A 22,318-nucleotide genomic window follows, 5' to 3' on the forward strand; every position below is an offset into this window, starting at 1 on the left:
CATGAATTATGCCCTTATTTATTTTCTTTCTTTCATTCATTTATTTTATTAATTTATTCATTTTTATTTAGATTTATTTATTTATTATTATTAGGCCTACATGTATTTTTTTTTGTTGGGGAGGGAGGGGAGCAGATGGAGGGGCGCACATGTTTTTTGCACTAAAAATTAATTTGTCCACCCCGGCCCCTTTTTCAACTTATTTAGCTCCTTTTTTGCTTTCCACATTCTACTTAACTTTACGCCACCATTTTTTTTCTTAGAGGGGCCGTAGGCCATACATGTAGCCCCCCCCCCCCCCTCGATGGGAGATTTAAGTATATTTATTTTAGGCAAAAGTCAAAATGGTATTAGCATCCGTTTTTTTTCCAAGTGCCCGGCATCTTATTGCATATTGTGGCAACATTTTCTTTTTCTTCCTGGGACCCTCTCTCTGCCCCATCTCACTTTTCTCCTTTTTCTTCCTTTCTCTTTGATATCGATTTCCCTTTTATTCTCTTTCTATAACCCTAATCCCTCTTCCCTCATTCATTTTTTTTCTTAATTGGGGGCTAAATTCAGACAGAGATCCGGACAGAGATTAATGTGCATTTATTCTATTCAAAATCATATTGAGCATACTGCAGGGCGATTTCAGTTGAAGCTTGCACAAACGAATAAACAAATAGACGTATCATGCATTTTTCATTGTTTAGGAGAGCTTGATCATATGATTGCAAAGTGGAATGTTTACAAAAAAAATAATAAATAGATAAACAAAAATTAATAATAATCATTATACTTCAGACTATTTCAGGCTACAGATTATTGTAAAGTACCATGATAAATTCCTCTGTGACACAAATTAACGCACCACATTTAATATCCATAGATCCAATAAGTGTTTCTCATTATACTAAAACACATCTTTGGATGAAATACAGACATTGGCAGAGCATTAACACAAACAAGCTAAACATGATTGGTGTTGTGTTTATTTTAATTCATGATTTTAATCAATGATAAACATACACTCATCCCATACAAACAAACAAGTTTGCATCACAACAATTTTGTGTCATAATGAGGTTTAATATGATACAATTTCAATAATAATGTTCTTTTGTAAAGCATTCAATAAACAGAAACAACACATCTATTAGAGCTTTCAGATAAGAGGCCAATATGGTATGGAGTGCCAAAACTTGTGGAGTGCCCGACAGTAGCGTAATGACCCAACAAATATGAGGGGGCCAGACAAAGATTATTTCTTGATAGATTTTGACATACCTGTGCTCTTCAGAATATGATATATTTCAACCCGCTTTTTCCTTTCCTTTTCTTTTCTCCCCTTTTTCTTGGGCATGAAATGTATGGCCGTAAGTGTACTGTATCTATTAGTGAATTAGTGTTTGTGTTATAGGCAAAATATCAGCAGGAACTGTTTACTGCACTCTTATGTACATGAAACCCGGGGGGTGCGGGGACATGCTGCTTTGGTGACCCCCCTTTTTCAGACCTAATTTTCAGTTCTCTAGATACTCCGAATGAAAAAAATTCCATTAAAAAGCTGCCCCGCCCCACTCACAAAACCCGTAACGAAACATCTCAGTTCCCAAGCCCTGCCAAAATTATCCAGCGCGAGCATAGCATGCGAGGGCTGCACGCATGGCTTCACAACTCCCTCCACTAGCACCTGCATATACATGCACCACGCTAGCGTGCACCGTACCTACTGTACCGCGATCCCGTTCTGTAGACCGTTTTTCACACACCGCCTGGTATATAATATTTAGTAACCCAATAAAGAGCCCGTATTTTACCCTTGTGGTCAATTCCTTAGACCCCCATTTCAGGGTTTTGTGAGGCACACCCCCATCAAAATATAATTTGAGTGCCCCCCCCCCCTTGGCATGAAACATAAAATATGTGTCACTGAATTTGTTACAGACATGTATCAATCTGATATTACAATACTTCTGGGACCGTCCTTCAGCTTTACCATCCGATAGCCGTAACCAAGGACTGAACCATAAACCTTTGCCTCAATTCACAACTTCACCATGTAGCTTGGATTACACGCACATACCATGATGCCTCTAGTTGTCATATGCCATGATAGACGATGTATATTGTGCCTTGGAAGTAAGATTTGGAGGTTAGAATTTATCAGCCTCATACCATTATGTATTTTGTTGTTCTTGTCTTTAGCCATTACTTGAACATGAAAAAAAAATCAAAACTAAACAAAATAACCTCCTTCTCTCTAATCTTCCCAGTCTTGAGCATATACATGTAACTGGACAAATTTTCAGATACAAGAACTTTCAATTTCTGAAGAATTTGCACACCAATAACACAAAGTCTACTCTTATAGAGATGAAGAGTTAATTATTCAAACAAGTTATACCCAACATGAGGTACACACAAACATTGAACTAACTACGTTACTACAAAAGGAGAGATTTTCATCAAATAACAGGGATAACAGAAAAGTAATAAAAGATTACCGGATGTCACATCCTGAAGTTTATTTGCGATTCATCAACACAAATATCTGAAAGATTTAATTAACCCTTTCATTTGCCTTTTTTACAAAAATACTGAGTATGAGAGCACATGATGTATCCTGTTCTAAGAAAAGTACTTACTTTTGTTTTCATGGTTCAGAGAATGATACAAAAGTATTATGACTTTTATTCAAAGTAGTAGTAATAGTATAGGAATTTTACAAAAATACTTTAATCTAATTAAAGAGAGCACACGATGTGTCCTGTTCTACCAAAATGACTTTTTTTATGGTTCGGAGAATGATAGAAAAGTATCATGACTTTAATTACAAGTATTGATAACAGTGTAGGACATTTTACAAAAAAATATTACATGATTTCAGTGGTTCTTAAAAAATAAATAATCACAATTTTCTCTACCCCCAAAACAGGGATGGATCCGATAGGCGGAGCTTTTGGCGAAAGGGGGGGCGTACTGCCGAGCGGCGCACATATTTTTGCACTCCACCGGCGCCATAAAAGAAAATGTTGAAAAAGGGGTAAAGTCTTTGCTGGGGGATAGTCTTTCCTTTACTGTTGCTAATATTATATCAGTGTATAATTTTTTTAAGCGGCGCCTTTTCTTTCCTTTATTTTTATTTTTTTAAGCGGCGCCTTTTCTTTCTTTTACTTTTCTTTTATTTTTAGGGGGGGCGTGCGCCCCCTGTGCCCCCCCCCCTGGATCCAGGACTGATCAATAGAGGAGATGGGAGGTGGGGGAGGGGAAGCGGTATAGAAAAATCTCTGCCAAGCAAGAAATAAAGAACAAAAAACATAAGAGATCAACAGTCATTATTAGCATAGTAAACGCCATTGCAATAAAAGGTCCACCTCGGACCCATGGATCCACCCCTGCTCCTGCCCCCCCCAAAAAAAAAAATTATCAAAACGGAACATTGATTGATACAACTGAAATATCCACATTGTAAAAAAAAAACTATGAAAATTGCATATTTCATTCACAAGAAATGGGTTCATTACACTTCTAGCTCTTGATTAAAAGAAAAATCCCACATGAGTAAATATCTGCCCAACTTTGGCAAAAGGAAGCAAGTGACACATCAGTCAAATTTGAGTTATTGTTTCTGAAACACCCTTTGCACGTTCAGGCAAAATTTGGGGACGAAATTACCGTTCTATGGAAAGATATTGAAGAAATGCTGTTAAATTGCATTGACACCTATGTAAATGACGAACACACATTGCTCATTTACAACAAATGATACTTTTGCAACTAGCTTCCTTTTGCCAAAGTACGGCAGATATGTGTGCATCATGTGTTCATTGGTACAATAAGCACAATACACTAAATATCATCGATAAAGATATTAGTAAAAGAAAGAAAAAAACTCATAGGATTTAAATGTTTCTATCCTAAATATGACGTTTAACATAATTAGAGGCAGAAAACAGATCGCATATACGTGTACTACTGTACTACTAGTACTAAGGTAATTCAGCGTTAAGGGCTCAGACAAAACAAGGTCTGATACCTTCTAATCTATTAGAAGTATTTCACAGCTGTGCAAAGAAAGAAATACCTTATTTCACAAAATACTATTCAGGTTTCATAAACCTTCCTTATAAATACAAAGCATTAAGTAGCATTTGTAGCTTGCATTGTCTTGGCTTGAAAAGATTTTGTTGTTGTTGTTGTGGGGGAACTTGTGAACATGCTCTAAATGCAGCTTTGCCAAGTTGATATTTAGAAAATATCACCCTTCAGTGTTGACCTTTAGATCTGCAGTAGGGAGGATTTGTTCTCCATGCATGCTGACCAAAATATTAACGTCCATCATTGGAACAAAACACAGGAATTTAATTCTCAATCATAAAAAATAAAGTCTTATTTACGAACAGGAAAGACATGTGGCTATGATACACTGACCATTTTCTCAACATATTTTCTAACATTAACGTGGAGTTGGTCTTTGGTCAGCGCGGCCATCTCTGCGGCAAAGTCTTTCATTCTCGTCGAACCTTTCATCAAGGCAGCATAGATGGGGACAGTGTACTTCTGCTTGCCTGGATGGAAAATAAAGTTTACGAATTTAGTTTGATTCATTCAGTCATTGATTGATCGATCGATCAATTAATTTTATTTCTCATAAGAGAAAATAAAAACCTTAGAGTATACTAATATTTCGATCAAATTCATATGCCAATAATTTAATACAGTCTGGTCCCTATCGCCAAAGGGTTTGAAATAAGAATGAATAAAAAAATGGAACAAATAGAAGTACATCTGTAAGTCTGGAAATATGTTCAGAGTTACAGCCAGTATACTGTAATACAAGGAAGAGGAACTGACATAATGCAGTAAAGCAGCTTCTAAAACGTCATTAAATTAAGTGATGATGAAGTTATAAATAAATCCCCTATGATTTTTTTGTTACTTGATGATGGCTAATAATTTTTCGATTTCATTTAAATCCTTGTGATTTCTCTATTCAAATCATATACATAAGGCACTATATAATGATAATAGCCAATTTTTATATAGCGCTTTTCCCAGAACGGCTCAAAGCGCTTTACAGCATATTATTACCCCGGTCATTGGATTCATTTCAATCCTGCACGAAAAGTGCACAATTTCCACTCCCTGGAAAGCATTCCTTGCATTTATCGCAGCCTCATTTTGGCGCTGGCAAATTCAAACATACTATATCTTTCGCATCCTACCGGTACCCATTTAGCACCTGGGTCGAGAGTGGCAAAGTGTGGATTAACGCCTTGCCAAAGGATGTCATGCTTTATCCTTTGGCAAGGCATCCTTCTTCTTTTGACGCGCTCAACCCAGGGGAAGTAAACAGGTACTGGCAAAAATTCATTCCTTAATACTACATATAAGATGTCCTAAGAGAAATACTAAGCCATCATGCTAATATACAATATCTTATTGGTTTAGGCAAAGAAAATGCAATACAAAATTACTTTTAGGATACTCATCTATGAAATTGCAAATGTTCATACCTTGTGCGATAAGGAAAGCTTTGACATTTGGAAGGTCGTCTGAAAAGTCGCTCCTTATTGTGACTTGTGACCATCTTAATCGAATCTGAGATAAATGGAACACAAGAGAATGAGTTGGATTGTATGCTTCAACTAAACAGGTATCAATGTTGATCGCAGGCGTAAATCGGGGGGGGGGGGGGGGATATATCCAACACTTTTCTGAGAGGGGGAAATAGCATGTACAATCATCCCCCCCACATTTTTCAAGACAGAAACAGTAATCTTTTATTTAATTATCAAACGTTTAATACTACTGTTACTTTGTCAATTCACCTTTAAATTCTGTCAAAGTGCTGTAATTTGCCTAATTCTGCATTCAAAAACCGTAAAATATCTCAAACGGTTGCTCCACTCCCGTGCTCAACCTTACAAGAATTTTGCCTTTACTGTACATGTCACCATATCCCGCCACAAGCTTTGCTTTTAGGGACTTCTTCTAAAAACATAACTTGTATTTAGTTACATTCTCTTTGATAAATTGATTTGTATACATTTATGTTTACAAAAATGAACAAATTTCTAAAAAGGAAAAAAAATAAAGTTAATTTTGATTATACACCAATCAAATATTCACTTTGCAACTGGATTTGGTACATCATAAATCATATCTATTATTGTTCTTAGTGGCAAAAAAAAATGTTAAAAAAGTGACAATTCCTACTTTAAATATTCTGAAAGTGATACCCCTGCACATGTCAGATAAAGTCCTACAAAACTCTGTGCAATGAAATAACCAGACGAGCGAACAATCCCAGAGTTCGGAGTTAAGAACCTGCAAAAGATTTCATATTGCATCACACAAGGAATTAAAAGTTAGATAGCATTTATAATACCTACCTCAGCGTTATGAGTATCCTGTATCTGAGGGTAGGTTTTAGCAAATTCTTGGAGCGTTTCATGGGGTATGCTCTCTTCTGCTTCTACCAACTGGTCTATGAAATGGAGAACTTGATACGTCTTCCACTCTGAGATGTCCAGTGAAAGATCTTTGTTGTCTTTCTGCAGGTCAAAACAAAAGAAAGAAAAAAATATGTTCAAAGCTCCTCAACAGGGTTAGTAATGTGAATTATATTAACAGATTATCTCATATTCTAATCTTACAAAAGTGTACAGGCCAATCATCAAATGTTTCTGTAAAATCATAAAATTTTATTTCATATCATCCACAAAAATACCATTTTTTTAGACATACACATACATAATGCAGCAATGAACAGGAACAATGACATCAAATTTGGGGGATTCACAAAAATATAAGACTTTTAATAAGCTTAGGATACCATTTTTTAAATTGTACTTAAAAAATCCCCAGCAATATTCACTTTGGGTGACTTATTGTGGCATTTTGAGTTAGGCCATCAAACAAAAAATCTTTAGAAAGGTACCTCTTTATGATACGAGAGCCAGTAGCTGGCAAGTTCCTCCGCTGGGTCCATCAACGTCCGGCCGGCTGACAGGTCAGGGACATAGGGGGGCCATGTGGTGCCGTTCAGCCAGACTTGGTCAAATTCAAATCCTTCCCTGGTAAAATATTGCAACCAGTGTATGTGTAAATCAATGCAATGCCTAAAACTTCAAACAGAATTACACTGTTGATTTATCTGTGATTCATGAGAATTTCTTTTAATAATGTAGCCAAAATCCTTTTGATAAAGCATCTACTTTTAAATGGGGATTGTCCTCTGTTTTCCTGGGGAATATGACACCATTGGAATATACATAACACCTGATAGAGCGATGGTAGAACAAGGTTTATGACAGACATTATGTAATGCCACTGGAAAAGTAAAGTCTTTATCTCCCTTTCCCTGCCCTTATAATTATCTAAAGGCTAATGAGGCTTGGTATAAAAAATTCTCACTGGTACACTGAGTTTGCTGTTCCCCAAAGTTGTCTCTATTACAGATATTTCCAATGCCTTTCACAAAGTCTGGGGTCAGCAAATAATAATCCACCCCCCATGAAAGCTATAAACTCCCATCTGACTTAACTAAGATCGCATGAAGGTAAACAATATGAGATCATGTGATCATGAGAATTATCGGTTTTGAGCTAAGATTTTATGATTTAACAAAGATAAGTTCATATTAATGTACCAGATCTAGATATTTGTTAATATGGTGACAATCAACCTTGATTTAAAAGACTTTCTTATGAAATAATTGTTTGCTGCAACTACTTTCTTTTACCTTATACTAAGATCACATGAAGGTAAACAATACTCAGATCTACCTATAGTTTTAAGAAATTGCACTTTCAATGGTTTCAATGTTCAGTGAAGTTCTGACAGTGGCTGTTATTACTCACTTATCCTTAATCTTTTGCTCTTGAAGCTCAGGGTAGAAGTCAAGGAAAGCATCAAACAGATCCTCTGCAACTATGCTCTAAACACAGATATGGCAAGAAAGGTGTACAGATTGAAGATTAGTTCCAGTTGTGGTTACAAAACAAGAAAAGAATTTGAACAGATTCAAATATGAAAGAATTTGTTCAGATTCAAATATGACTGAAATTGAACAGATTCAATGACCACACATAGCATGGCCCATATTCTCAAGATATTTAAATTGTACCATGGTACAAATTCATGGATTATGCAACGTGTGCCAAAAGGACGAATTCGTAATTGGACTTTTCTTAGTGTTAAAAAAAAACAAAAATATTGATAGCCCATCGCTTTGTACCATGGTTGGTTGGTTGGTTTTAGAGATGATGGCGCTATTCCATCGATACCGAGGATTTACGCCAAGCTATGGTTCTGCTACTTAGTTGCACTGTGTGTGAGATAGATTCACCTAGGAGAGGCGTAGTGCACTTTTGATATTATTTACCATTATTATATTAATAATCATCGGTTGTTAGATTTGGAAGTTAGCATTTATGCTTGTCATTTTCTCTTCATGTGTCTGGATGTTAGTTACATGTAATTGGTTTTAGTAATGTGTCTAATTGTGTCCATGGTATGATTGAAACATTTTTTGAGAATCCGGGCTATGTGTATGAATAATTAAAATTACCTGCAAAATTAAACTTGTAGAAAACATATAATTGCCAAGTACTTAGCAGACAAGCATGGTATTGTGTCAGCTCATGAGTCATTTTCAAATCTATAATAAATAAATGTGCATATGTTTGTTTTTCTTTAGGTCAAATACAGGAAGTTTGTTTCTGGCGAGTTTTCATTATTTCATGTTTGGCTTGAGAACAGGGCTTTCATAAATTCCATTCATTATGGAAAACTATCACAAAAAAAGGTAAATAAAAATCCAATATGTACCTTGAACTTGAATTGATGACAATATGACTTGAGGAATTCTGTGAACTTTGACCTCCCACCGACCAGACTGGCCAGGTAGCTTACGAACGCGAATCCCTTCTCATACGGGACCTCGTTATATGTATCCTCTGGGTCAATTCCCTTGTCGATTACCACACGCAATCTGTTCAACGGATGATCCTGAAGAAAGAAATGAAATAAATAGGCTTCGTAATTACAGGATTATGGCTGCCAGTTTGGATTTTTTTATTCATGTAGGTCTTGCTTTGAAAGAAGTATAATCTGCTGATTTCTACAATGAGCATTAAGAATGAAACTATATGAAATTTGCTAATTCAAAACAGCCTATCAAAGAAATTACAAAACATAGCCCAACCCCCCCCCCAAAAAAAAAAATTAATAAATTCAAAATAGAAAAAGAAATTGAAAAACAAAACAATTACACAGAATGAAAGTAGCCAGTGACAGAAAATCATATAGATATTTCCTGAACATACACTGCCCTGTTACATAAAAATGGTTTTGAATGGCAGTAGGCCTATAGAACCATACAGCATTTGCCCAAGGCTTTAAATTTATGTCTGTCAGTTTCAGACATCACACTCTTAAAATCAAGCTTCCATATGTAAACAGCCACCCCCAAACCAACAATAAGTCTTAAGTCTCCCACAATAAATTTGAGATTTTGAGTTTGAAAACACACATCCTAAGCTTTATAATGATATATAACTTGTCAAAATGATTAACAATAACCCACACGAGTACTTGATTGAATGCAGAAGAAACTTAGTACGAGCTTAAGAAAATATAAGGAGAAAACAACATTTGAAGTTCTTGGTTCACTCAAGCAAGAGATGTGCACACTGAGCCATCTCAGTGAATTTTCCAAACAGTCTGCAACAAGAGTGTCGCTAGGGAGAGCACCTAATACGCCCGCCTGTAACGTGGAAAATGGAGTTATTGGTCAAGAAAGAAAAGTGAACGGTGGCGATTTGACCTTTGGACCTAAAAATCAATAGGCTTCCTGGGATCCATGCTATTATCATAAAAACAAAATTATATGAGCCTCGGTTAAGTTAAACTAAAGTAATCGCGTTAACAAAGACTTCAGAAGGTTAAGATGAAAACACGTCACTGTGACCTTTGACCTCAATATCAATAGGCTTCTGTATCTTGTTTTCTATTCAACTTTATAACTTGAAATTTTGACAGTATGAAGAAGAATCATTATTTTAGATAACTAATTCTTTTAAACTTTTTCTTTTTGAAGACCAAATTACAATTTTTGCTATTTCCTGAGAACCTTTCCCAAGCAACTTATTGTTGGGTTTTGGGGTGGCAGGTCACATCTATAGAGACTCACATCTCCTGCATCTGTCATTTGTTGCTTTAATAGCGACCTCCCCGTCGCAGCCTCCAGGCACATGTACGGTTCACCTAGGACTTCTTCGATGATGCAACGTTGGGCAAACATGGTGAAGCCCTCGTTCAGAAAGAAATCACTCCACGTTGCATTGGTCACCAGGTTACCGAACCAGCTGTGGGCCTTCGTGTCAATGAGAGAAAATAAATGCAGTTAACTCCTCCCAAAGGCCAACATACACCTTACAATTGGTCTGTGAACCAATTTCGAAATAAAACATATCTGATGCAAATACTGAGACATAGAACATACTGTGTAAAGTTCTAAATCATCGTACAAATACTTATGTTTAAATATGTGACTATGCACCCTATTAGAACGATTAGCTTCAATTGGCTACAATTTGAAACCAATTTGGTGTTTACTCCAAAATAAAGGCTTGCAATTATAAAAAAAAATTGTATTAGTATTCTTAGTTAATTTGAACCTCAAATAAAAAGAAACAAAAAGAATAAGAATTAAAGGATAAAAAGAAGTGGCAATTCATAAAACTTACAATTTCATGCATGACAACATCTGTGAGTGATTTATCACCAACAAGGAGGCATGGGGTCACAAAGGTCAAACATGGATTCTCCATCCCACCAAAAGGAAACGACGGAGGCATGACCAGAATGTCATAGCGCCCCCACACGTATGGTCCAAAGAGACGTTCTGCGGTGGAGATGTAGTCTTCCACGACCACGCTGAACTCTGCCTGTGCTTTGTCCTGTAACACAAAGTATAACAAGTGATTTAACCCATGTTTGCAGCCGGACCTGATGTGTTATTTCCTAAAATTGGCAACCTAAGCATTTCATCGCTATATTTTTTGGTTCTTTTCAAACCAATATGTTAGAAAAACATGTAGAATAGAAATTGATACAGATATCTTTTACAAGTTTAATATTTGTGAATTTTTAAGTTAACGACAGTGATTACGATTTTATTAAATACTTTCATCACTTATTATTTCTAATATCGAGTGCTGTTATGAGGCTGATGCCTTAAAAATAGACAAGTAAATGAAGAATCTCTAACTAGCGTTTCTAAGTCTCAGTGCAGTTCAGCCCTGTAATTAAAGGCAAATCATGGGTCAACTTCAATGCATGCCTTCTAATTGAAGCCTGCCACTGCAAACTACAATTCAAGAATAGCATGCATATTTTTCATAGTAATAGCAAATAGAAGAATAATAACGATAGGCATTTATATAGCGCCATCTATCTAGAAATATTCTATTTTGAGGCGCATAAGAAAAAGAAAGAATGAGAGAGTTTGTATGAGTGTCAAAGTGCCAATAACTAATACTGTTAGATAAGATAAGACTTCAGTTTAGATTTGAAAGTCTCCAGTGATGATACAATTCTTAAATTCAACGGCAAATTATTCCAGAGAGAAGGTGCTGAGGCAGAGAAAGCTCAAGCACCATATGCTACACGTGTTTTGGGAGTCTTAAGAAGATGCTGGTGTGACAATCTCAGGCTACAAGCTGGTGTATAAGGCATGTAAATATTTTGGTGCAATACCATTTAACACTTTCAAAGTGAGAAGAAGTATTTTAAATTCTATAACGCTTCTGGATTGGCAACCAATCAAATTTTACCAGAAGACAGGGTTCTGTCCAGACGTTACTCCTAGGTCCTATCTGGGCCGAAGCGATATCACCAACGGCCAAGGCCACAAGGTAGCTAGGAATGAGATGGTTCATACGGAAAGTGAAGATATCTGGATTGATGTCCTTACCCCATTGGTCTGCACTCATCACTGCAGCAAAGCCTGATGGGACCTAAGGACAAAGATTAAATTAAGACAGAAGGAAGGTTCATTGACGGAAAGCAATCATCAAGAGTTTATTTTCTCAAACAAAATTCTTTATGTTCATGAACGAAATATTATAACAAAGGGCATATGACAAATTGAGTAAAGTCAATGTGATCAAAGCAATGCAAAATGATAACTAGCTCAACTGGTATTAGACAGACTAAATGATGATTGAACAAACAGTAGTTAGTACAAATTGATAATAGAACAATATTATAATACACTGTGTATTTATGTCAAGATATCTAGAAATTACACTAATCTAAGACTAAGTGGCAATACCAACAAACTTTCTATTAAAAAGAACCAGGATGACAATGACAATTAACTGAATTTAATTGAAATCATAGATTGAAAAAAAAACCAAGAATGGTCTTTTCTTTCCCCAAATTCGAAATGTTTTGGGGAAGGGTGTGGGTGTGTGTCAGGGGGGGGGGGGGGCTAAAAACATCCCTCCTCCCCCGAAAGCATTCCAACTCCCGTACCTGAACAGATGCAGAATACGTTGATTTGACTGCTGGTGTATCGATGCAAGGGAAGAAGGATCTATTCAAGACGGCCTGCCCTTGAGTGTACAGGTATGGCTTGGACTTCCCTGAACACATCACAAAAATGAAAAACAAGAGATGATTTAGAGGTTCCGTTTGTTTGAGTAAGTTTGGAGGAACAACACATACAGGAAAATTTCTTATAGGTTTTAGTGCAACTTCATTAAAAAATTAATCAAACTACTAGTAATTAATTAAAAGTAAAGCTGAAATTGATTAAACCGAATCGTTTGAATGTAATACTGATGAATGACACAAAGGCTTTAATCATAATCAATTAATTAATTAAATTACTACTACTACGAATCCGTTGTATCTGAGAATGAATCAACAATGGTACACCAGGCTTTGCGATCTGACATGATCGCAATGATCATGACGATGATTATCATCATCATCATCACTATTACCACTATCATCATTATCAATTAAGTATTATAACAACCATAGAGACATAACAAAATAAATCAAACAAAGATCTATTCAATATAGACACACAAACAAATCATGAAAAAAGAAGTTCAGATACAACTGTCATCAGAGAATATCGTATTTCAAGAGAACTAAAATTTACCTGCAGTCTGACTAGGGTCTAGCCAGCATAGTCCAGGAGCTTTTCCTACTGTGTATGTGACCTCAATCTGGAACTCTTCTCCGACCTCACTGCAGGCTCGACAGATGTGAAGAGCAGCTCCATAGCTGGTGAAAGGCTTTACCTCGTACTGGAGATCAGTGTCATCGGCGGAAGACTTCTCAACGATGCTTGAAATCTGTATACTGTCATGGCTGTCTAGAATAACTGTAAGATACAAAATACATACAGCAATTAGTTTGTATTTACAAAGAAATATTTTTATCAAACTACTGAAAAGAACTTAATGTCAACAAATGCAGATACTATACATGGCTCAATCCCTCCCTCATGCTGTCATCTGTTCCTCACTGTTTGTGCCTTTCTTCTTTGATTCAATATTATCTCTTCCAAACTGAGTATCCGTCTCCTCTTAACCCACAAACACTTATACCTTCCTTGAGGAAAAACCTAAGCTATCGTCAATATATCACAATAAATTCATAATCACCAAAACAATAATCATCCTCATTTCGTCATAGTTACAGCTAAATTATCGCCATCACAATCACAATAATAACCATAATAATCACAGCTGCATCGTTCACAACCAGCACCATGACCACTACCATCACATCCAGAACAACGTCTAGTATGCATCTCCTTTCATCATAACTATCATCACCATTCACCAACACTACCACATCTTCATAATCATTGTCATTATCATCATCACTGCCACCACCAACAATACAACTCCTAAAATTTCCCATCATCATCACCATCACCAGTCTTCATTATCATCTTTATAGTCCTCATTTTTGCCGTCATAACAATCAAAACCCTCACCATCATCATCACCACTACCTCAACCACCATCATCATTAGAACATTCATCATCAATTATCAGATCACCGACAACATCATCATCATCACTGCCACCACCACCATCACTCCCACAATCATTATCATCATTGTCATCATCACCACCACCATCATTACCCCCACCATCCCGAGTTTGCTCAATCTCGAGATTCTAGCCCGATCGGCCCTCTTCGCGATTAATCTCGAGATTCTAGAAACCCCATCTCCACCATCGCAAGAAGAGCGAGGCATTGATGCATTCTGGTCTGACGCCGTGAATAAATAATCCCGAGTGCGTCTGCACCTACGAATTAGCACAATAATTCGTAAAATAGCGTGCTATTTTGCAAATAATCCCAAGTTGACTTGGGATTGCAATCTCGAGATTAATCCTACGAACTAGCGCGATAATTGCGTCTCCATTGCAAATAATCTCGAGATTGTTCAGATCGGGATAATTTGCCGGATCAGAAAAAGCGCGCTAATTTGAAAACTCGGGATGGTGCAGACGGCCTTTCTATCATCATTACCCTTACCACACCACCATCATCAACATTACCACCATCACCACAAGCACAATCAGCATCATCTTCAACATCATCATCAATCAATCAATCATCGATCATTTTCATCTACAATAGCGTATCCAGCATCAACTATGACAAAGAAATATATGGGCCCATGAACAAGGCTAGAGTCACTATTGTTCAATGCTTTGTAAGATCAGGGGCCCATTGCAGAAAGAGTTGCAATCAATCGCAACTCTAAAAATTCATGAGCAACTTGATTTTCAACCAATCAACAGCGCGCATTTGAGACTTGCGCATGATTTTTAGAGTTGTGATTGATTGCAAGTCTTTCTGCAACGGGCCCCTGATGCTGGATACATGCCTGATATACCCATTAAAATCCTGCACATTCACTCAACATACTCAGACAAACATAAAGCATGAATCTCTCATACCACTGCCATGACTGCTGGATAATACGGACTTACAACAAGAACGGTTTCAATTAAAGAGTATTTAATGTAGAGAAGCCATTTAGGCTTCAAAGGGAAAAATCAATAAATTTTATTATACAACTAAAGGGTTATCCATCATTATCCATGCACTAACTTTCTACATTTTTCTTTTTCTTTTTCTTTTTAGCCAATTCATCAAAACAACTGTAGTTATGTTCAAAGATTCTATATTTTCCTACTTACTGTACTATGCATGTCAAGAACATCAAACAAGCCTCAAAATTTGTTATAACATTCAAATTTTCACCCTACAACTGTGATCAAACCATGTGCTAGTTTCTTGATGAAAGTCGTTATCACCCTTGAGCAAAAGGGTATTCTTTATTTTTTTTCATGTGAACAAGGTATTCTTGGAATGTGATTGTACAAACATCTAAACCCATGTACTGAAATATCAACATGCTCAATCAAAATTCACATTTCATGTTTCCATTTCATACGCTGCTCGATAAATGTACGCTTCTATCCATCTGTCAGGATTGATGACTAAATTTCAAAGGGAAATTATATTTATTTCAAAAGCAGAGTCGGCATCAGATCATGTTTTTGACATTTCAAGGAATAAGAATAACATAATTTAAAAAAATAATAATTCTAAACAAATAACTTGTAATATTATCAAATATCTAAGAAGGGGTAAATCTGTGAACGATTAAATTGCTACCATCCTCTTTGTGGATTATAAAGTCGAAAGGGGGATTTGTTTCAAGGTCTAAGGGATGAACTCGCAGACGTACGCCCGTCCCTCATCGCAATCTTGGTCGTTGAGCTGTTTCCCGTTGAACTCTACGCAATCTTCATCATCCCAATAAGCCCACCAAGGCCTGTGGTTGTCCGGCTGCCCGTTAGCCCACATGGAACTCCCTCTGCTCAGCTCTCCTCCGAAGCCAGTCCATCGGTACCGCCCCTCGCTGCTACGGTCATTCAGACCGGTCCACATCCAAGGGATGGCTTTGATGCCGTAGTAGGACTTGAGGAAATTGGCGACATCGGTTATCTCATTCTGGATGTTGAACTTGACAAGTTGCCCGCCCACGTCGCGGCAGCTCTTTTCAGCGCTTGCCCAGTTCTTGCCCTTATGGAAGTACATGTAGCAAGAGGACTTCCCAGGGGATCGTGGTGGCCAATTATCTGGGCAATTATCTGTAGAGATTATTTGTTGGGAGAAAATGAAATGTTATAATCCTCTAAGTTTCGGCAAATGAAACAACATTATTTGCTTTTTTAGAGGGTGGCACATTTACTCCTGCGACATTTGCTCCGGTCTTAATATTTCAGAATGCTTATAGGGTTACATAACTTACATGTAGGTTTAGGATTGTAATAGAGTTTCTGGTTCAAAGTAATGTAAAAATGAGGATTAGGGTTTTATTTAGTTTGGAGGTTATGTTTTATGTTTGGCTAACGGGCATATTTTCCATCGGAGTAATTGTCGCCAAAGCAAATGTCATGGAACCTTTTAAAGATACATGATGCTTTCAAATACCACATCAGTGCTATTCCAATAAAGGTAATCGGGCTCCTTTGATTTTTTCCCCATAAAATCTACCACTAAATTGTTGTTAATTTAAATCCATCATTTAAAAAGAAAGAGCACTGCAAATAATACATGTTTACCATCATTGTTACTGAATTTGAATTTTCATAAACTTAAAAACTTGTTACTTTTTAGTGTATCTTTTGTAAATATGTATATCTGTACTTTGGTTATTTACTATGATGTTTTAAATGATTGCTAATGTAAGTTTTTAACATTCTGGTGGCCTATGGCCAACAAGCTAAGCTTCTTAGTAGGTCACCACGTTTCATTTCCATCTTTTCTCATGGGTGTTACTAATGTTCCATAAAAAATAGTGCATGTATTATGTATATTATCCTGTAATTATTTACTTTTGTTTTTTTCTATTTACTTATGTCGCAATGATTTACTGTTGTTGTTGATATCGGAATTGAAACGAAATAAAGAACCATTCAATCATTCATTCATTCTATTTGATGCCACCACCCTGTCACATCAAATTAACACCCTAGGTTTTCAATCTGTTCTAAAGTGATAAAGATCATTATTATGAATGAATCTATTGTCAGTTAGCTTATTATACAATCCCACAAAGTAATAACATCCACTGCGATACAGGAGAACCCAATCAGTAATCACAATACCGAAGATGTCAAAAATCATTTGTCCCACACTTAAATAAAATTCTTCTATGAAAATTACACACTCAATGTTGTTTCTATAATCAGTAATAAGCAATGTACAGATCATCAATCTACGAGATACGTGAACATGTGGATGCTTGTAAACTTAACTGATTATCTTTGGCTAGTTAAAAATATCATAACAAACCACACATGTACATTGATGAATACAAAATATTTAAATACTCATTATCGACCAAATTCAAGGTTAGAGTTTGACTTACAATAGCTACATTTCTCAGTCAGAGTGTAGAGTGCATCGGCAGCATCCTTGTTGACCTCCTCTGTCCTAGCGAGGGCAGTATCACAGCTGAACAAAAGCACAGTTGCTATGGTGATGAGCAACATATTGATATTCTAAATAAGAATAAGATTTTGAAGAATTATAGAAATCAATTTTAACATGTCAACTGGCATATGACACAAGGAACAAAAACAAATCATGAGAGCTCAATTTCTCTAATACAAGCAACAACAAAAATAAATCAATAAGAACAGATCCGTAAATATTTGAACATTTCTTGTAATTAATCTACTTTAATGTAGTACATTTCAATCTGTTGGAGACAACTTGATTTCAAATATATATGAATGCATATAATTTCTGTAAAATTCATTGCAATATGCATTGTATTGTTATAGTCTTTATCAGGTAAAGAAGGGGAATTGTTATTAAAAATAATAATTTCAAGCAGGCAAATAAAAGCTAAATAGGAGTGTAAGAAAACTGAGAATGGTGTGTTTATTAGGAATAGGATGCAATATACATGTATAGGCTTACTTTTATTTTGACAAAATGATCCAATGGGGCTAGCACAAGTTACATGTATATTTTTTCAGGACTCTAATAAACTATTTTTGTTTAAGTATTTCCTCCACAAAGCAAATTTTATAGATGATTTACATGTAGGCTATTGTCTGATTATGCAAAAAAAATTCCCATAGAGAGTCAACATACATGTATTTACTGCAAATTTGTAGACCATTTACATGTACTATTTAAATCAAATAATTCAATTGAAGAAAAAAAAATCAGTGAAAATTCAAGCAATTCTTAATCAACCTTCATTCCAGCATTGAGGACTGCCATTTTAATGGGGGGAGGTGAAATTTTATTCTTTAGAATTATTTAAAAAAGGTTTATCTTTTAAGAAACATCAAATCAGTCTGTTTTTTCATACTTGCAATGCACAGAATAATATCTAATAAAAACAACTGTTTGTATCCCTCTAGATAGTTTAAAATTGAGCTCTGTGTTGCCACTAAAATTTACCATAAAGATTACACAAAAATTATCTTAAGTTATCAAGATCATTTATGAATGATCATTGGTAATAAAAAAAAAATGTGAGCTATAGAGCATAATTATGTGCAATGAGATTTTAAAAAAATAATGATAGAAGTTAACAATCAGAGACTTACCAGTGTTCACAGCGCTTTACGAAGATGATGCAATGAGTGACTCCAAGTTTGGGAGGGTCTTCGGTTTTATAGCCGGCCGAGATGAAGATCACAGAAGGTGAGAAGTATAATCAATATCAACATCTGTTTTTGAAATCTTCTGTAACTATTTCAATTTTCAATGACTGATACATGACAATGTTTGCATTATGAATTGAAGGCAGTTATAAGAGTTTGGTATGACAGTATAATCAATACCTGTAAGATCTCTGACACCTCTAAGTGGATACAAACCATGTAAACAGGGGGAGAATTTCATGAAACATATGTCGGTTTCCCATTTATAAGCTAGTACTGCAAATCCTTGTATCTAACTAGCTGAGAACAAATTAGTGAAGAAAAATCACTAAACTGATCTATTCATGAAATTCTGCCAGGGGGCACTTTCCCTGAAGTTCAGCATAAAGAGAAAAAAAAGAAAAAAATGGAAATTAGGTTTTTTGGGTGAGGAGCAAAAACATATCATTGCTATCAAAGGGGGGGGGGGGCGGGTAACCCAAGGGCATCTGCCACGAAGCAGTGAAGAGAGTGGATACCAATGTTAATTTTTTTTTTCTTAGAAAATGAATTCGAGTCAGGATTTGATGGTAGACACTGTGTAGATGAATGCTAAAGACTACAGGAGAGCATGCATACTTATAATGTTTTATTCTATTTCTTGTAAAATCTGGTACAATTTAAAATCACTATCCACTTGGTTTCCGAGTCAGGCCCATGACCCTTGGTTCGGAGAGGGTAAGCTTAATGAGGAAGACTGTCACAAAATTCTTTAAAATCTCCCTAGTTAGTATTAAATAGGATAAAATAAAGATTATTACCCCCACCCTAAATTCGTAACAGGACTGTGGATACAGAGATGAGAAGGCAGTACATAAAAGTGAGATATTGTGGGTGCACTGACTCTGAAAAGATCACATTAACAAAGTCTGATGGAAATAAAAAAGCAATTTCATTTTCTATCAAACATTCACTTTTGGAATCATCTCTTCATGGATAAATGATACTTGTAGACTCTGCATGTGTACAGGGAGCAAATCACAAACAGGTGTTGATAAAAAAAAAAATGGCAAGCACTTGTAGTTTCAACTTTCAAGATCCTTTAAAAAAATCCTTCAATTAAGAATAGCCCTCAATCAAGTGAGGCTATAGCTATCATAAACACATGTCTTATACTCTTATTACAGATCACCTGTCACCAAACAATTGATCAACTATCAGTATCGTTTTAATTAAGTTTTTCTTCACTTCTACTATTGTCTCCAGAATTTCCAAATCACTTCTTCTTCTGGGTTGATCTGCCTCCTTCAAGCTTGAAGATTCTTGCAGATATGATTGATGCAATGTGTGTGAGCAGCTGGGTTCAGGTGCAGTGTGCATATTTACTAGTTTATGTACAAGTTACTTTATGGTACATACATTGTACATACGACTTATACGTTGAAAAATATTTGGAATAATCTGCATTTATAAGCCACTGGCTGCCATAATTGGGTGTTGCGGTGTGCGCCTGTAATCCAGGCTATATGTGGAGAAATAACAAATTGATGGAGAGGTTCGAACCCTAGCTGGCCACATCGTTTGGATGGTCAGTTGGTGACGTTAAAGGTTGGCACCAGACGTAATCACATCTGGATTGAAACACGTCTGAAAAAACTCAATATTACACACAAACACCTAACTCCTATCCTAAGCTGGCAATTTTGGCATAGACTAGCCACAGAATTTCCATCCTCGTGAGGATAGATCTAAGACAAAATAACAAGACAACAAAATCCTAAATAAGGGCCTACAGTCGATTGCTAATAATATCAGTTATTGATACTAGAATAGAGCATTTCGATCCACCAGTACTAGTATCAGCACTTTTAATAACGTTGAAGTTTAATTAACGTTAGGGCCTATTATTGTACAACGCCTACTTAGCTTGTTGTACGCGAGCAAATGGGAGATTGAATGTCAAACATTAGTACTGTTGCACACATGACGTACCATCCAAAATGTACCGTTGCACGGCTTTAGGTGACGTCACAATACAATTTAATTATTTGCGCTCAGTAAAAATGAAAAGGTGCAATATTTACGCGTATGCGCCTGCTGCATGCTGCCCAAGATAAGGTGCGCTTGTGGGATCTTGCTTTTCGCTTTCAATATTTTTGCTCCCTTTTCATAGATTACTACAGGGAAACTCTGTTTTTTTCTTCATATTTTCGCTAGATTCCGAGGCGTTGTAGGCTACAGTAGTACAACACAAATAGCGAATATTCCTATTTGTGCAATGGTGCGAGATTTCGCATTCGGTGAAAGAGACGCTCTGCCTCTAATCTAGCTATTCAACTCGGCTAACGCCTCGTTGAATAGAGCATCTTCTTTAGTTTCAATTAATGCAAAATCTCGCACTATCGCACTCATGCCTATTCGCTATTTGTAACATGATTAAACGTAGATTAGAGATCTTATTCTAATCTTAGATTAGAACGCGTCGTCTTCTTAACTTAACTAAGTTAAGTTCTTCATCGTTTTTGTCTGGCGGATGGTGGCCATGCCCATGGTGGCTGGCCATTAGAATTTGCAGTGTATTTTTACTTCTTATTTCTGCAATTTTTTGTTTATTAATTAAAATTTCTAACATTCTTAAGCTCTATCATGTCTATGGTTTTAGATACTCACCTTCATCACATTTCTGCAAACATTTGATATCAATCACCTCCTTCACTGCGAGTTCTTTCTTCGAGAAGTCAACCTTGATTTTCAGGTGAAAATGTCCGACTTTGATGTGCCTAAAGTTGGAAGCTGTTGTATTATCTATTGTAGTATCAGAATGCAAGGGCTGTTGTTTAGTTTTCTTAGCAGGTTGTTCTATAACATCTGCTTCAGCACTCATTTTGACGTTAATGTTTATAAGAACATGCACTGCAAACAGGATGATGAGGATCTGGCTGAATTAAAAAACACAGATTGCAAATAACAAACACGATCAAGATCAAGTCGCGCACGATGTCCAAAGCAATAAATTAGCCTTCATCAATACGTCAGTTTATACTTCATCAAAATAAAGTGGTACGGTACAATGGAGTTTGCTACAAAAATCCTTTGTTCAAGGACAATGGTCTGAATATTTGCAGCTAAAATTTTTACTGGGACTCGAAAATAGAAGAGTCTTGTTTTAACACTCGCTTGTTGATTGAAAAGTTCCAATCAGGGTCTGTGTCAGCAGACTAAAAAGTAAAGGCGGGGAAGATGGGGAGGAAAGTTGAGGGCGGTGAATCTACATATTTTATCTTTCCTACTTCTTTCTCCCCCCCCCCCCCTCATCCACTTTCTCTCTAGTCTTAATTCCCTCTATTTTAATTGAGTTTTTCCCCTATTACTCGCTTTTCTTTTTACTCTTTTTTAATTTCCTACCAATCTTGATCATTTACTCTACTCTATAACCCCTCTTAACTTCTTCTCTATTACAGTTGTTTTTCTTTCTCTCTCTCGATCTCTCTCTTCCTTTCTTTTTTCTTTCTCTCTAAATTTCCTCCTTTTTTTTTCTTCCTTCCTGCCTTTCTTTCTACTTTTCGTTCGTTTTTTTTTCTTTTTCCTTTCCTTCTTTCTTTATT

General features: G+C 36.2%; 2 protein-coding genes across 3 annotated transcripts; both read right to left on the reverse strand.

Annotated features, from left to right (window-relative positions):
* Window positions 1–569: 569 nt before the first annotated feature.
* LOC129277770 (aminopeptidase B-like) lies at window positions 570–21,922 on the reverse strand. 2 transcript variants are annotated; one of them, XR_010295848.1, is made up of 13 exons: window positions 21,384–21,721; window positions 13,169–13,393; window positions 12,532–12,641; window positions 11,829–12,011; window positions 10,740–10,952; window positions 10,184–10,366; window positions 8,821–9,000; window positions 7,851–7,927; window positions 6,929–7,064; window positions 6,381–6,542; window positions 5,502–5,586; window positions 3,220–4,553; window positions 2,292–2,941 (listed from the first exon to the last, which is right to left on the reverse strand). XR_010295848.1 is itself a non-coding variant. In XM_064110341.1 (12 exons), exons 1-12 carry the CDS (start codon window positions 21,595–21,597, stop codon window positions 4,402–4,404), a joined length of 1,920 nt encoding a protein of 639 aa, XP_063966411.1. In that variant the 5' UTR covers window positions 21,598–21,922; the 3' UTR covers window positions 570–4,401. The 2 variants fall into 2 exon arrangements, 1 of the variants encoding a protein (XP_063966411.1); XM_064110341.1 differs by having other exon boundaries at window positions 570–4,553; window positions 21,384–21,922.
* Window positions 15,041–18,732, reverse strand: LOC129277771 (perlucin-like protein). The gene is made up of 3 exons (XM_054913937.2): window positions 18,678–18,732; window positions 17,480–17,612; window positions 15,041–16,196 (listed from the first exon to the last, which is right to left on the reverse strand). The coding sequence occupies exons 2-3, from the start codon at window positions 17,601–17,603 to the stop codon at window positions 15,766–15,768; spliced, it is 555 nt and encodes a 184-aa protein (XP_054769912.2). The 5' UTR covers window positions 17,604–17,612; window positions 18,678–18,732; the 3' UTR covers window positions 15,041–15,765.
* Window positions 21,923–22,318: the final 396 nt, after the last annotated feature.

This window comes from Lytechinus pictus, chromosome 15, assembly GCF_037042905.1.
Source record: "Lytechinus pictus isolate F3 Inbred chromosome 15, Lp3.0, whole genome shotgun sequence".
Taxonomy (NCBI): Eukaryota; Metazoa; Echinodermata; class Echinoidea; order Temnopleuroida; family Toxopneustidae; genus Lytechinus; species Lytechinus pictus.